At 40.3% G+C, this 16,052-nt stretch overlaps 1 protein-coding gene across 2 annotated transcripts in view; it reads left to right on the top strand.

Moving 5' to 3' along the window:
* swt1 (SWT1 RNA endoribonuclease homolog) overlaps window positions 1-16,052 on the top strand; it is a 133,739-nt gene that overhangs the window by 34,927 nt on the left and 82,760 nt on the right. Inside the window, exons 5-6 of one of the 2 annotated variants that reach the window (XM_072573648.1) lie at window positions 7,041-8,451; window positions 9,128-9,193. In XM_072573648.1, the coding sequence (XP_072429749.1) occupies window positions 7,041-8,451; window positions 9,128-9,193 (1,477 nt within the window). The remainder of the gene's footprint in view (window positions 1-7,040; window positions 8,452-9,127; window positions 9,194-16,052) is intronic. The other variant, XM_072573649.1, reaches the window with a different exon arrangement.

Here is a 16,052-nt window from a genome sequence, read left to right as displayed (position 1 = left end):
CTTTAGTACAGTGATATGCTCTTGTCGGATGTGGGAGTTTAGGGAGAGTTGACATGTTACTGAGGATTTTATCTGCATTAAATGCGATTGGTTGTGAATCCTATCAGATCAAATAGATCAATTGAAGAGACAGAGGCAATTAGGAATTTACAAGAGCAAGGGGATGTGATGGATGGCAGTTATAGGAAGGGAGAAAAGTCGTAGATACAGTCACATAGATGGGTTAACTCCAGGAAAGCTAAGAGAGGTAGGCATGTAGTGCAGGAGTCTTCTGTGGCTATCCCCATTTCAAACAAGTATGCTGTTTTGGAAAATGTAGAGGGTGATGGATTCTCAGGGGAACATAGCTCGAACAGCTAAGTTTCTGGTATTGAGACTGGCTCTTATGCAATGGGTTCCAAGAGATCAATTGTGTTAGAGGATTCTCTAGTCTGAGTTACAGCCAGACATTTCTGTAATCAGCAGCAAAAAATCAGAATCATGTGTTGCTTCCCTGGTGCCAGGATCAAGGATGTCTCGAAGGATGCAGAATGTTCTCAAGGGGGAGAGGGGCCAGCAGGATGTCATTGTACACATTGGAATCAACAGCATAGGAAGGGAAAAGGTTGAGATTCTGAAAGGAGATTACAAGTGAGTTAGGCAGGAATTTAAAAAGGAGGTCCTTGAGAGTAGTAATATCTGGATTACTCCCAGTGCTATGAGCTAGCGAGGGCAGCAATAGGAGGATAGAGCAGATGAATGCTTTGCTGAGGAGCTGGTGTATGGGAGAATGATTCACATTTTTGGATCATTAGTATCTCTTTTGGGGTAGAAGTAACCTGCACAAGAAGGATGGATTGCACCTAAATTGGAAGGGGACTAAAATACTGGCAGGGAGATTTGCTAGAGCTGGTTGGGAGGATTTAAACTAGTAAGGTTGGGGATTGTGGGACCCCGGGAGATCTTGAGGAAAGAGATCAGTCTGAGATTGGTACAGTTGAGAACAGAAGTGAGTCAGTCAGGGCAAGCAGGGACAAAGCAGAGAACAAGGTAGAACTGTTAAAATAAACTGCATTTACTTAAATGCACGAGGCCTAACAGGGAAGGCAGATGAACCCAGGGCATGGTTAGGAACGTGGGACTGGAATATCATAGCGATTACAGAAATGTGGCTCAGGGATGGACAGGACTGGCAGCTTAATGTTCCAGATTAAAAGTGCTATAGGAAGGATAGAAAGGGAGGCGAGAGAGGAGGGGGAGTGGCATTTTTGATCAGGGATAGGATTCCAGCTGTACTGAGGGAGGATATTCCCGGGAATACATCCAGGGAAGTTATTTGGGTGGAACTGAGAAATAAGAAAGGGATGATCACCTTATTGGGATTGTATTATAGACCCCCTAATAGTCAGAAGGAAATTGAGAAACAAATTTGTAAGGAGATTTGTTATCTGTAAGAACAACAGGTGGTTATGATAGGGGATTTTAACTTTCCAAACATAGACTGGGACTGGCATAGTGTTACAGGTTTAGATGGAGAGGAATTTGTTAAGTATGTACGAGAAAATTTTCTGATTCAGTATGCGGGTGTACCTATGGGAGAAGGTGCAAACCTTGACCTACTCTTGGGAAATAAGGCAGGGCAGGTGTCTGAGGTGTCAGTGGGGGAGCACTTTGGGGCCAGCGACCATAATTCTATTAGTTTTAAAATAGTGATGGAAAAAGATAGACCACATCTAAAAGGTGAAGTTCGAAATTTGAGGAAGGCCAAATTTGATGGTATTAGGCAAGAACTTTCAAAAGCTGATTGGGGGCAGATGTTCACAGGTAAAGGGATGACTGGAAAATGGGATGCCTTCAGAAATGAGATAATGTGAGTCCAGAGACAGTATACTCTTGTTAGGGTGAAAGGAAAAGCTGACAGGTGTAGGGAATGCTGGCTGACTAAAGAAATTGAGGGTTTGGTTAAGAAACAGAAGGAACCATATGTAAGGTATAGCCAGGATAGATCAAGTGAATCCTTTGAAGAATACAAAGGCAGCAAGAATATACTTAAGAGGGAAATCAGGAGGGCAAAAAGAGGACATTAGATAGCTTTGACAAATAGAATTACGGAGAATCCAAAAGGTTTTTACAAATACATTAAGGACAAAAGGGTAACTAGAGAATAGGGCCCCTCAAAAATCAGCAAGGCAGCCTTTGTGTGGAGCCGCGGGAAATGGGAGAGATACTAAAGAAGTAATTTGCATCAGTGTTTACTGTGGAGAAGGAAATGGAAGGTATACAATGTAGGGAAAAGAGATGGTGACATCTTGAAAAATGTCCATATTACAGAGGGGAAGTGCTCAATGTCTTGAAACGCACAAAAATAAGTAAATCCCCAGGACCTGATCAGGAGTGCCCTAGAACTCTGTGGGAAGCAAGGGTAGTGATTGTTGGGTATCTTGCTGAGATATTTGGATCATCGATAAATCACAGGTGAGGTGCTGGAAGACTGGAGGTTGGCTAATGTGGTGCCACTGTTTAAGAAAGGTGGAAGCCTGTTACCAGTAGAATGCCATAAGGATCAGTGCTGGGTCCACTTCTTTTCATCATTTACGCCATTGATTTGGATGCGAGCATAAGAGGTCGAGTTAGTAAGTTTTCAGATGACACCAAAATTGGAAGTGTAGTGGACAGCGAAGAAGGTTACCTCTGAGTTGCAGGTAGGTAGGATAGTGAAGAAAGCAATTAGTATGCTTTCCTTTATTGGTCAGAGTATTGAGGTCCAGTTGTGGCTGTACAGGACATTGGTTAGGCTGCTTTTGGAATATTGTGTGCAATTCTGGTCGTCTTCATATTGGAAAGATGTTGTGAAACTTGAAAGCGTTCAGAAAGGATTTACAATGATGTTGCCAGGGTTGGAGAATTTGAGCTATAAGGAGAGGTTGAATAGGATATGACTCTTTTCCCTGGAGCATCGGAGACTGAGGGGGTGACATTATACAGGTTTATAAAATCATGAGGTGCATGGATAGGATAAATAGACAAAGCCTCTTCCCTGAAGTGAGGGAGTCCAGAACTAGAGAGCATAGGTTTAGGGTGAGAGGGGAAAGATATAAAAGAGACCTACGGGGCAACTTTTTCACACAGAGGGTGGTACGTGTATGGAATGAGTTGCCAGAGGAAGTGGTGGAGCCTGGTACAATTGCAACATTTAAAAGGCATCTGAATGGATATATGTATAGGAAGGGTTTTGAGGGATATGGACCAGGTGGGACTAGATTGGGTTTGGGTATCTGGTTGGCATGGACTTGTTGGACCAAAAGGTCTGTTTCTGTGCTGTACATCTCGATGACTCTATGACATTGATTCTGTGTGGTTGGAGGATCCCAAGGTGGAAGATGAGGTGTTCTTCCTCGACTCGATGGGTGGCTAGGATTTGGCAGTGGGGGCGGCCCAGGACTTGCATGTCCTTGGCGGAGCGGGAGGGGGAGTTGAAGAAGTGTTCGGCCATAGGACAGTGGGGTGTTTGGTGCAATAAATTTACAGCATTGCTTCAGACAATCAGAGTTGATTTGTCAATCATCACTTTTACTGTCATAAAAATTTGCAATCAGGGCTATTACTTAAATTGTTCTGATCATGAAATTTAGCATACTTGCATTTGGAATATTTTTGGATCATGTCTCTATTTTCAGATAAATGTATAGTGACTGGATACAGTCCTGAGATGAGGAAGAGGCATATGATGGAGGCAATAGGAATATGATCAAACTGTGGCCTAGTGCACCAAGCTAGCAGAACGTAACACACATCTAATGTCAACTTAATTGAGTACAAGTGTTTTTCATGGTTTGACATAGTTCTGACGAGAGAGAACTTTGAGGAGCTGGGAAACAGGGTTGAACAGATTAAGATTGATGAAGTTGATGTGCTGGAAATTTTGGCAAACATTAAGATTTATAAGTCCCCAGGGCAGACCAGATTTATGCAAAGTTGCTCCGGGAAGCGAGAAAGGAGGTTGCTAAGCCGCTGGTGAAGCTCTTTGCTTCCTCACTCTCCACAGGAGTCGTACTGGAAGATTGGAGGGAGGTGAATGTTGTTCCTCTTTTCAAGAAGGGGAATAGGGAAATCCCTGGCAATTACAGACCAGTCAGTCTTGCATCTATGGTCAGCCAGGTTTTGGAAAGAATTCTGAGGGATAGGATTTGTGACTATTTGGAAAAGTATAGAGTGATTAAAGGCAGTCAGCATGACTTTGTGAGGGGCAGGTCATGCCTCTCAAATCTTTATTGAGTTCTTTTAGGAGGTGACGAAATAGGTCGAGTAGTGGATGTGGTGTATATGGACTTCAGCAAGACATTTGATAAGGTTCCCCATGGTAGGCTCATTCATCGAGTCAGGAAGTATGGGATACTGGGCGATTTGGCTATCTGGATTCAGAATTGGTTGGCTGACAGAAGGCAGAGAGTGATTGTAGATGGCAAGTATTCTGCCTGGAGGTCAGTGGTGAGTGGTGTCCTGCAGGGCCTCTTCTCTTTGTAGTTTTTATAAATGACTTGGATGAGGAGGTTGAGGGGTGGATTAGTAAATTTGCCGATGACACCAAGGTTGGAGGAGCCGTTGATAGTATCGAGGGCTATTGCAGGCTGCAGCACAACATAGACAGGATGCAGAGCTGGGCTGAGAAATGGCAGATGGAGTTCAACCTGGATAAATGCGTAGTGATCCATTTTGGCAGGTCGAACTCGAATGCTGAATATAGGATTAAAGGCAAGATTTTGGCAGTGTGGAGGAACAGAGGGATCTTGGTGTTCAAGTACATAGATCCCTCAAATTTGCCATCCAAGTGGATAGGGTTGTTAAGAAAGCATATGATGTTTTGGCTTTCATTAACAGGGGGATCACTTTTAAGAGCCTTATTGCGAGGTTTTGCTGCAGCTCTACAAGACCCTGGTGAGACCACACTTGGAATACTGTGTCTAGTTCTGGTCGTCCTATCATAGGAAAGGTACAGAGGCTTTCGAGAGGGTGCAAAGAAGGTTTATCAGAATGCTGCCTAGACAGGAGGGCTTGTCTTACAAAGAGAGGTTGACTAAGCTGGGACCTTCCTGTCTGGGGAGGAGGAGGAAGAGAGGTGACCTGATCGAGGTATACAAGGTAACGAGAGGCTTGGATCGAGTCAATAACCAGAGACTTTTCCCAGGGCAGGATTTACTGGCACGAGGGGGTCATAGTTTTAAGATATTAGGAGGAAGGCATAGAGGAGACGTCAGAGATGATAGGTTCTTAATGCAGAGTTGTGAATACATGGAATGCATTGTCAGAAGTGGTGGTGGAAGCAGAGTCATTAGGGACATTTAAGCGACTGCTGGACATGCACATGGACAGCAGTGAGTTGGGGGGTGCGTAGGTTAGGTTATTTTATTTTAGATTAGGAATAATCCTCGGCACAACATCGTGGACTGAAGGGCCTGTTCTATACTGTATTTTTCTATGTTCTAATAAAGCATGTATGTGTTCACAGAGGAGAGAAACGTAATGGGACAAACGATAGGGAAGCCGGAAATGAAAGTAAAAAATATTTACAAGAAACTTATAGATCGAGCCCTGGGTTTGGCGGAAGAGCAGGTTCTGTTAAAAGGTTTGGTTTGCAGGTGGGCAGCTTAAGAATTTGTGAACAAAAGCAGAAGTTGCTGGAAAAGCTCAGCAGATCTGGCACCATCTGAAGAAAAATCAGAGGTAACAGTTTGGGTCCGGTGACCCTTGCTTAAGAACTGACTGAGTTCTGTGGCGGGGTCAATGCACTTGATTTCTCTGCACTGATGCTGCCAGACCTACTGAGCTTTTCCTGCAGCTTCTGTTTTTGTTTCTGATTTACAGCATCCGCAGTGCTTTCATTTTTTATTTAGCTTAAGAATTTAGTTGCAAGCCTTCCTGCATCCAGTTTAAATTTGGCTCTTTTCAAACCTCTCAAACACTTGTCAACAGTGGGACAATTTTACTTTTCTCCTGACAGCATTTATAATTCAAACATAAAGCGACACTACAATTGATGTTTAGTTTTTACAAGATTACAATTGATTGCTGTCTGTTCCAGCCTCAATTACTTCTAGAAATAACAGCATGACTACTCGTTGAAAGCTGATGACAAATATTTCAACAGTTGGGATGACTATTATATTCTACTGGCATATCTAGTGAAATTATCACAGCTACCTTTGGCTTACAACCTCCGTTCTGTGCCCAAGCACATACTTCAAGATGAAATTGGGGTCTTTAATTAAAAGCTTTAGTGAAGGTTTTAAAAAGCACAAATCATAATCAAATGAATAAATTCAATGCATTTTGGTGAAATGTGTTTTAAAGTTTTTAAAACCTTTATGATAGCTGAGTGGTAAATGGCAGCTTTTTAAAATTTGTCAAATGATCTCATTAGATTTCAAGATTTAAATAGGTTTTGAAAATTTCTCGTTCAGATTTATTGTCTTCTGAAGTTATCGGTCGTTTTTAATGAGCAATTTTCTCACTGTTTATGTGTATTCATATAATCTATAGCTACTTTTATGTATCTGACTTCATTTCTGATTTTGTGGCTCTATTACTTACAGCCAATCAAGAAAATGTAATGGTGAAATAGTGACATTAAAAAATGGCTGAGTAGTTATGATAACAGAAAGTATGTGCTTCTTACATTACTAATGACAGACTGCTATTGAATTTCTCTTGACATTTGGAGTGATGACTTAGAAGACTTTCTGCTTGTCTTTCCATGTGACTCTGTACAGTTAAGAAACAAAAGCTCAAGAAACAAATGAGCACTAAAATTAACAAAAGTTCTGATGGAGGGTCACTGGAGTCAAGACATTAACTCTGTTTTTCTCTCCACAGATGCTGCCAGACCTGCTGAGTTTCTCCAGCACTTTTTGTTTTGCTTTTACTTTGTTATTTTGATAATGGCTTAATCTTGTTCTCTTGCATTTTCTAGTGTTGCAAACATTTTGTTGGCTAAGTACTAGAAGCATCTGTTAAGTAATCCAGTGGTTAGGGTCTTTATTTTTTTTTCTTTTTTATCTACCTAGACTGTCACATTTGAAGGAAAAGCATAAAATCAGACTGGAGAAGTTCAAGGATGCTCCTGTTCAAGAGCCAGCTTTTTCAGTGGCAACATCCTCTTCATATCCTGAAAAAATCAAGTGCAAATCAAAGCGAAAGAAAAAACACAAGAAACGTTCACATGAAGAAAATAGCCGAGAGAAGCACCAAACTTCCACAACTACAAAACCTACTTATTGCTCAACAGATCGTGCAGGTGAATTGTCATGGTGTAAGATATGTCAATGTTCTGAATTCTGCAGGCATGCACTTCAACACAAAGCAGTGCCATCAACTGAGAAAGAAGATCTCAAATTGTTGGAGGCAAAAGCAAGTTGCTCTTCATTCGAATGCTTACAAACTGGTTTTAAAGACTACATAAGCAAAATATATTTACAAGAAGCTAAAGGTGCTACTGGAAATCATTATGCAAAGGACAGAAATGAGTACTGTACAATTAACTCTCTGCACGGAACAAGCAAACTCCCTGTTTCAAGTGATGAATTAAGAGAGAAGATGATTGAAACCAAAGAACAGGCAAAATCTTCAGAGCTGCATATGAAATCGAATTATTCAGATCTAAAACAAAATGTTAAGGATTCGCATGAAGTTCTAAGAAATGTTGAAGAACTAGATAGCTCCAAAGAAAAATCTGACATGCTTGTGAAGTTACAGGAAAAGCCTAGTAGCTCTGGAAAATTATTTGATGTGTGGAAAGTAACCAGCGCACCCCTGAAACCTGTCAAAAATACAGGAAATTTGAGTGAAGGATCAAAAATTCCAGAATCTGTTATTTGGGAGAGGTGCAATAAAATATCTAATTGCTTGAGAGAACGCAGAAAGAAATCTAAAAAATTGGAACAGGCTGGCAATGAGTCCAGCACAGTCAAAACGGCATCTTACTTAGTCGAAAGTTCGGGAAAATCCAGTGATCAGTCAAAATCCACAGGGGTTGAAAACCCAAATATAATTTCTAAGGAGCAAAAAAGCTCTGAATCAATTGGTAAGAATTACGAACAGTCATTAAGGCCCTGTAATGTTCCTAAAAGGACAAAATTGGTTCGCGAAAGAAAAGGAGAATCAGGATATTCACAAGAACATCAGCTTGAAATCACAGATTCGGACTTAACTCTGAAGTCTGGACTCTTTGCAACAACTGATGTGGCAGTATTATCACCAAGCTGTGAAAAAGTTGAGGAATTTGGAACTCCAAAACAAGCTAAAAAATTTAATAGTTTTAAAATTGTTAAAAAGGTCTATGCTACTGATGCCTTGTCACAGAGTAATTCTCAAAAGTTATTAACTTCAAGTGCTGCTCAGTCAAAAGGTCAATCTTCAGACAATGCAACAAGATCTACTCCGAAAGAGCAGGATCATGTGCTGTTTGCACATCAACCGGTAATAGAAATTTATTTCCTTTCCTTATCTGATTGATGGATTCAAATGTTTATAATGATTTTTAAATAAGTAAAGTATGTCCCGATTTAGCAGGCCACTTGAGCCACAGTATTTAATTTGGAAAATCATGATAATCCTCAGTGATGCTACTTCTGCAAATGAATTGAAATGCTTAACATGAGATAGCTTTTCAAAATGCATTAGTGTCCAATGATTCTTTTACAGCCCTTTCTAGTTAAGCACATTCATATTTATCATCAATATTTTCTTCTCTATAAGTAACTAAAAAGTCACTGTAATTGCCTTTAATTGACTGATGTTGACTAGAATATTCAACTGACCTTATTGTTACAATTTAGCATTTAGTTTTTCACTGTATTGATTTCCATAATATCAAATAGATTTATAAACTCCAGCCTTTTTTTGTGACTGTGTAGCTCTTCTGAGCTCAGTGTATATTATACAAAAGAATATGATTTAGTGCAACAGATGTTAGATATTTGGTAAAAGATTCAAGTATATTGCTTGTATAATTAGCTAATAGAGAGGTAAATGAACTTGTGAGCATATTTATGAAGAAAAATGCGGCTTAAGTTAAAAACCACTTTGCTAACGATGGTTATACTGAAACATTGTACCAGTTAATCCTGTTTTTACTATATTTTAATCCTTTAAGGATTCTCAAAGATTGAATTCATCTACCACTTTACCAGATAATGTGGATATGGATACTGATCAAAAGGTGGGTTTTTTTTGACAAAGTATCCAATGATTAGTATGACTGCAGATCTTTCTAGATCTTCAGTAAAACCAGTAGAATCAATAATGTAAGACAGATGTCAGAGGCAGATTCTTTATTCAGAGAGTGGTAAGGGCATGGGATGTCCTGTCTGCCAATGTAGTTAACTCAGCCAATCCTTGGATAAACACATGGATGATGATGCGATAGTGTAGGTGGATGGGTTTAGATTAGTTCACAGGTCGGCGCAACATCGAGGGCCCAAGGGCCTATACTGCGCTGTGTTGTTCTATGTTCTCTCCACAGAAAAGATTATTTTCATAAAGTACTGTTGAAACTTTGGTTATTGTTATTCAAATTTTTTTACATGAATGGATCACTAAATTTTAGGTACAGTACAAAGACATTTATTTCAGTTTTTTTTAAGATTAGAATAGATTCCCTAAGTGTGGAAACAGGCCCTTCGGCCCAACCAGTCCACACTGACCCTCCAAAGAGTAACCCACCCAGACCCATTTCCCTCTGACTAATGCACCTAACACTGTGGGCAATTTAGCATGGCCAATTCACCTGACCTGCACATCTTTGGACTGTGGGAGGAAACCAGAGCACTGGAGGAAACCCACGCAGACACTGGGAGAATGTGCAAATTTCACACAGACAGTCATCCAAGGCTGGAATCGAACCTGGGACCCTGGTTCTGTGAGGTAGCAGTGCTAACCACTGAGCCACCTTGCCACCCCTAAAAGTGAATGCAGCGCTTGTGCCATCCCTGGGTTGTCTCAAACCACCAACCTTCCAGTTAATAGCCAAACTTGCTGACCAATCGTGTCACACAAACAGTTGAAAGCCTAATGTAGCAAACTATAGACAAAAAAAAATGATCATCATACTACAGTTTTGGATTACCTGCACAGGGTAATCCAGATTCAACAACTTCAAGATATACTGCTTGCTCGATGTTGCTGTTTCAAAACTTACTTTTTAAATTGTTACTGTGCTGTCCTGAACTTACTTCCTGGAAATTATTTAAAGATTTTGTTTATTCCTGCATTGAAACTTTGCATCTGAATTACACTGCATAGTTACTTTTTACAAAAAGGTTAAAGTTCTTTCCATAGATGCAAGCTGTTTAGTATATAGTTGATCTATAAATACGTTTGTCTTATTGGTTTCAAAAAATGTTTTTAAAAATTGTAATAAACCATTCATAATATAGTTATTAATGCAATACAACTTTTACAATTATTACTTGGTCTGTTTCCACTTCTTTTCAACCTAATCTCGGCCATGTTAAAAAAAATTCTGTTCTCTCAAGTCCCCAAGGTCAGTGATCTTCAGCCATTGTTGACCTGCCTACAATTTTTCTTTAAAATGGAGAAAAATATAAAACTGCTTGAGTTCATTTCTCTTTTCCTTACAGTAAGTGGCACTACTGTACAAGATGCATTGAATTTTTTTAGGTACACTGATTTGCGTTAAGAGTTATCATGATTCAAACTTTCTGATTTTAATGATTGGTAAGTAGTCTATGAATTTGCAACATTGAGGAAGCAGTATAAATTGGATCTATTATTGATTCTGTATTGCCTTGCACAGGTTACACAAGGCCATTGAATGAATGTTCATTGATCAGCAGTCCCTCGCGGACAAGGATGACTCACCTCCACTCTCACTGAGAGTCCATAGATGGCTTGTACAGACCAATGCTGCTACCACAGTCAGTGTTACACTTGGGGCAGGTGGTGGTCACGGGAAGGGGTTGGTGGGGCATTGCTGTGGCAGTGTGTTGCCTTTGCTGGTTTTTCCCCAGCTTCCATTTTTTTTTCCTGATGGCAAATCTCGAGGTGCTCGATGTCTTCTCAGATGCTGCTCCTCCACTTTGAACAGTGTTGGGCCAGTGATTCCCAGGTGTCTGTGGGATTGCTGCACTCCACCAGTGAAGCAATTCCACTGTCCACCTGCGTGAATGTTATCAGACACTTGTCAACCAAGTTCTAATTTTATTCAGGACCTGAGGTAGGCTGTCATGGGCTGGTTCATTTTTATAAGTGTAAATGCAGCTGAATGCAACTATCCGCAAAAAGCCCCTTTTCTCACTTTCCACGGAGGATAGATTCTTGGTAAGTGTTGGATAATATTTAGCATGAGACACTTTGCTGAGGAATACTTCTTGCACCAATGTTTATAGGCTGTGATTATAGGCCTCCAATAATCATAAATAGCTATATTCCTGACAGGTATGACTAGTCACTGGAGGAGTTTACCCTTGACCCTTAGTAATAGCTACTTTCATTTCCTCTTTCAGTCAGCTTTTGCATGCAAGTTGAAGTATAGCTGTACTGTTTTCTTGTTGGTAAATTCAAAGCACAACAGCAATATCAGTTTAAATCAGCGATATGAGACCAATATAAATTAATTGGAACATTAAATTTAAAGTTTTTTGTAGTTCTTGAGACTCATAGTGCACTGCTGTGTAATCCGCAAAAATAAAGATTTCATAGTTGTACTCCAGTTAAGAGAGGAAACTTGATATCCAGGAGAAGAGAGAAAATATTTTGACCATAAACACATTGTTAATGAATTTGCTAAAAAGTGCTTATATCTCATTGTACTCTTTTTTTTTTTGTTTTTAATTTTAGCCTTGATCAGCTTGAATGTTCAGCTCTCGCTTTACTTTGCTGGTTGGTCCAAGGGGGTCAGTTGGCTGGGTGGTTGATCTGTGTTGCTAGGAACATAGGTTCAATTCTTGCACTGGCTGAGGTTACCATGAAGGGCTCATATTCTCAACCTTTCCCCTCTCATGAGGTGCGGTGACCCAATTAAACAACCACCAGACATCTCTTGCTTATGAGAGAGCAGCTCTGTGGTCTGGTAGGACTATGGCAACTTCTATATAAAATGAAAAGTGCTATGTTTCAACTCCAGGATCGTATTAAACTAAACAGCCTTGCAGATGTCCTTTTGGAGTCACATGTTCAAAGTGAACCAATGGGACAACTGAGATGGTGTTTACAGCAAGCCATTGACAAGAAAAATAGAGAAAGTAACATTGGGACCTGCTCTTGGAGCTAAGTAAAGTTTTTGACTGTGAGAATCAACCTGGTCCCTGTGAAAACCTTGCACTTATGTTCAGCCATACTATCCTACAGTATTTGGGCCTGTGGCAAGATGTCTGATGCCTTTGTGGTAACCAACTCTGTAAACCAAGGGTGTATCAAGGCTCCCTCAACTCTTCAATCTTGCTCTTACTGCAGTGCATAAGGAAACCATCAGGAACAGAACTGCAGTTATTGGCATTAGGTTCCGTTCAAGAAAACTCTTCACTCTCTTCAAACAGCATACTTTCACCGAAGTCAGAAGCAGTTATTGGAGAATCTCTGTATGGAGATGACTGTGCCTTAGCTGCCAGCAGCAAGGAAATTGCCAGAATTTATTTTCTTCACTTGTGAGATGTGGGCATTGCTGGCTGGCCAGCATTTATTAGCCATCCTTAGCTGCCCTTGAGAATGTCGTGATGGGACGCCATCTGCTATAAGTAAACTTTAACGCTGTTAGTGAAGGAATTCTAGGATTGTGACCCAGTGATAATGAAGGAAATGGTGATATATTTCTAAGTCTGGATGGTGAGTAACTTGGAGGGAAACTTGCGGTTGATGGTATTCCCACGTGTCTGCTGCCATTGTCCTTCTAGATGGAAATAGTCATGGTTTTGGAAGGTGCTCTCTAAGGATGTTTGGTTAATGGTGAGCAAATGCCTGAGTGCTGCCAAAAATTTTGTTCATATTCTCAGGCTTAAAGAGACTGTTTTTTATGTCTCAGTCAGCACTGAGCACACATGATGGAGCACCAGACACAACTGTTGATGGCACCAACTTCAGGTTGTAGAGAAATTCTTCGATCTTGGCAATGTTCTGTCTATGGATGCCACAATTGACAGCGATATTGGTTGGTGTAGCCAAAGAACAATTTCTTCCCAAGACAAACTCCATGATAGTGTCTGGAAGCAGCATGGCATCAGGTTGAGATGTAAGATTAAACTCAACCCTGTTGTGTGGCACAGAATTCTGATTCTGGTGTGTGCACCACATCAAAGCTGTGCTACGCTTCTACCAAAGACACCTGAGGTCTGCCATGAGATTTCAGTGGCAAGACAGTTATGAGTGATGTGGGTCTTCATTGTTTTGGGCACAGCAACGTGGCAATTATCTTCCAGAAACTTCAATTTACACGGGCAGTCCAGTTCTCCCACATTCCATCAGCAAATCTTCCTTAGGGAACTGTTTTAGAGCAAATGACTGAAAGTTTATCAGTGAAAACAACATAAGCACCCTTAAAAAGGCCCTGACAAAGACCTTCATTGCGGCCCATTGGGAAACCATTGCAGGAAAGTTTGGACATGTGGAGGCAAACACTGCAATTTGGCCCAGCCTGCTTCAAAGACTATTCATTCCAAACTGGCAACAACCAACATGCTGAGGTAGCCCAGAGATGGTGCGGCTACATTTTCCCTTATCACCAATAAAGGCAATATTAACTGCCAGTTCTGGGACAGTCCATGATCTTTCTTTAACCTCTTTTCAAGGATGAACCCAGAGAAGATGTCGCAGTCACTTATAGCTTGGTCATATCTGAAAAACAAGGAGTCTATCACCACGTTACAATTAATCCAAAAGCAATTATGAGCAAATCCTGCAGACAGTTCATAGCTGGCTTTGCTCTTCTACTAAATTTGACACTCTATTTAAAACTGATTTCTCAATAGACAGATTCTGGTTTTGAATAGACCCAAGTATGTTGCAAGCTGTAGTTAGTTACTTAGTGCGAAATTACAGATGTTCTGAACTTCCCAAGGAATCCCTTTTTTCACAAACTGAAGTTTGAGTTTGTTTTTAAATTTTCTTGCCTTGAAATGTAATGTAATAATTTTGTATTAATGTGTAATAGATACCCAGAAGAGTACAGCATAGGAACAGACTCTTTGGCCCACCATGTCTCTGCTGACCATGATGCCATTCTAAACCAATGCCACCTGCCCTGCACATTATTCATATCCCTCTCTACTCCCTGCCTGTTCATGTGTCTGCCTAAATACATCTTAAATGTTGCTATGATATGTTTCTATCATCTTCCCTGTCAGCACGTTCCAGGCATCTACCAATCTGGAACAGAGGGACCTCTGAGTTCAAGTGCACAGTTCTCTGAAAGTGGAGTTACAGATAGACAGGGCAGTGACGAAGGCTTTTGGCACACTGGCCTTGATCAGTCAGGGCATTGAGTATCGAGGTTGAGAAGTTATGTTGTACAGAACGTTGGTGAGACTGCACTTGGATATTGTGTTCAGTTTTGGTCACCTTTTAATCGGAAGGATGTGATTAAACTGGAAAGAATGCAGAAGAAATTTACAAGGATGTTGCCAGGACTCTAGGGTCTGAGTTATAGGGAGAGGTTGGACAAGCTAGGACCTTTTTCTTTAGAGCGTAGGAGACTGAGTGGGGATCTTCTAGAAGTGTATAAGATCATGAGAGGCATGGATAGGGTGTTTGCACTCAGTCTTTTTCCCAGGGTTGGGGAATTCAAGATGACAGGACATCAATTTTAGGTTTGAGGGGAAAGAATAAAATGGAACCTGAGGAGCAACCTTTTTACACAGCGGGTGATGCACATATTGAATGAGCTTCCAGTGGATGTGGTTGAGGTGGGTACATTAACAATATTTCAACGGTTTTTGGACACGTACATCAATAGGAAAGGTTTAGAAGGATGTAGGGCTAGTGTGGATGGACATTTTGGCTGGCATGGGCCAGTTTGGGTCAAAAGTCCTGTCTCTGTGCTATAGGACTCCAAGACTCTCTTAAAATAAAACTTGCCTCGTCTACCTCCTTCAAACTTTCTCCAACTGACTTTAAGCCTTGTATTTCGTATTTCCACCTTGGGAAAAAGTCAGACATCCTATCCGTGTCTCTTTTAAAACTAAATAAAATTATCAGGTAGCCCCTCAGCTTCCAATGTTCAAGTGAAAACAATCCAAATTTGTCCACCTTTTCCTTTCAGCTAATACATTCCAATTCAGGCAGCATCCTGGTAAATCTCTTGCACCCTCTCCAAAGCCTCCACGTTCTTTCTATCATGTGGGGAGCAGAACCACACAATATTCCAAACTCATGACATTTGCCAAGTAGTTGTATAATGTCAGTGTTAGTTTGAATATTAATAAAGATCAGTGTTTAAAGATTTGATTTCATGCAGACAACGTATCAAAGATATCCTCTTCCTTTCCTCTCAATTACTGAACAGAGGCAACTGATCTGCCTGACCTACTCTGCAAAGTAAAGGTAATCAATAGTAAACAGTTTGTACAGCCAACTCATGATGTCAGTGGTGCAATATTACAGCATAATTTGCACATTATGATATAACATAAAAATAAAAGTTCCCTGGAAATTGAGGGGTTACAAATTTGTCTGATAATTTTAATCAATCCAGTTTTTGAAGAAAGTTGATTTCAATTTAACAAAGCAAATTATCCCATATGAATGGGAAAATTAAGTATTGTTTTGAAAAATTCCCTTGATGTATTTCACGTACAATGTAGCTCCCTTAATTAGATGTGACTGCCAACGATAGCCCAATCAATCCCTCCATCTCGGACAGGCCTTGGAAATATTCGTACTGTTAAATACATATGTAAATATTTTTGCAGAAACAATTAACTGATTATATGAATTCTGTTTTGATAGGATTGTATAAGGTTGGGCATATACAATTAGCATGGAAAGTAGCTGTTGAGATTTTTGTTTTAATTTACTTCAGCTCACAAAAATTTTTACAATTGTGCATATATACTTTTTAAAAATGGCCA

This window comes from Chiloscyllium punctatum, chromosome 7 (assembly GCF_047496795.1).
Source record: "Chiloscyllium punctatum isolate Juve2018m chromosome 7, sChiPun1.3, whole genome shotgun sequence".
Lineage (NCBI taxonomy): Eukaryota > Metazoa > Chordata > Chondrichthyes > Orectolobiformes > Hemiscylliidae > Chiloscyllium > Chiloscyllium punctatum.
Note: the sequence above shows the minus strand (reverse complement) of the source record. Positions and strands in the feature narration are given on the sequence as shown.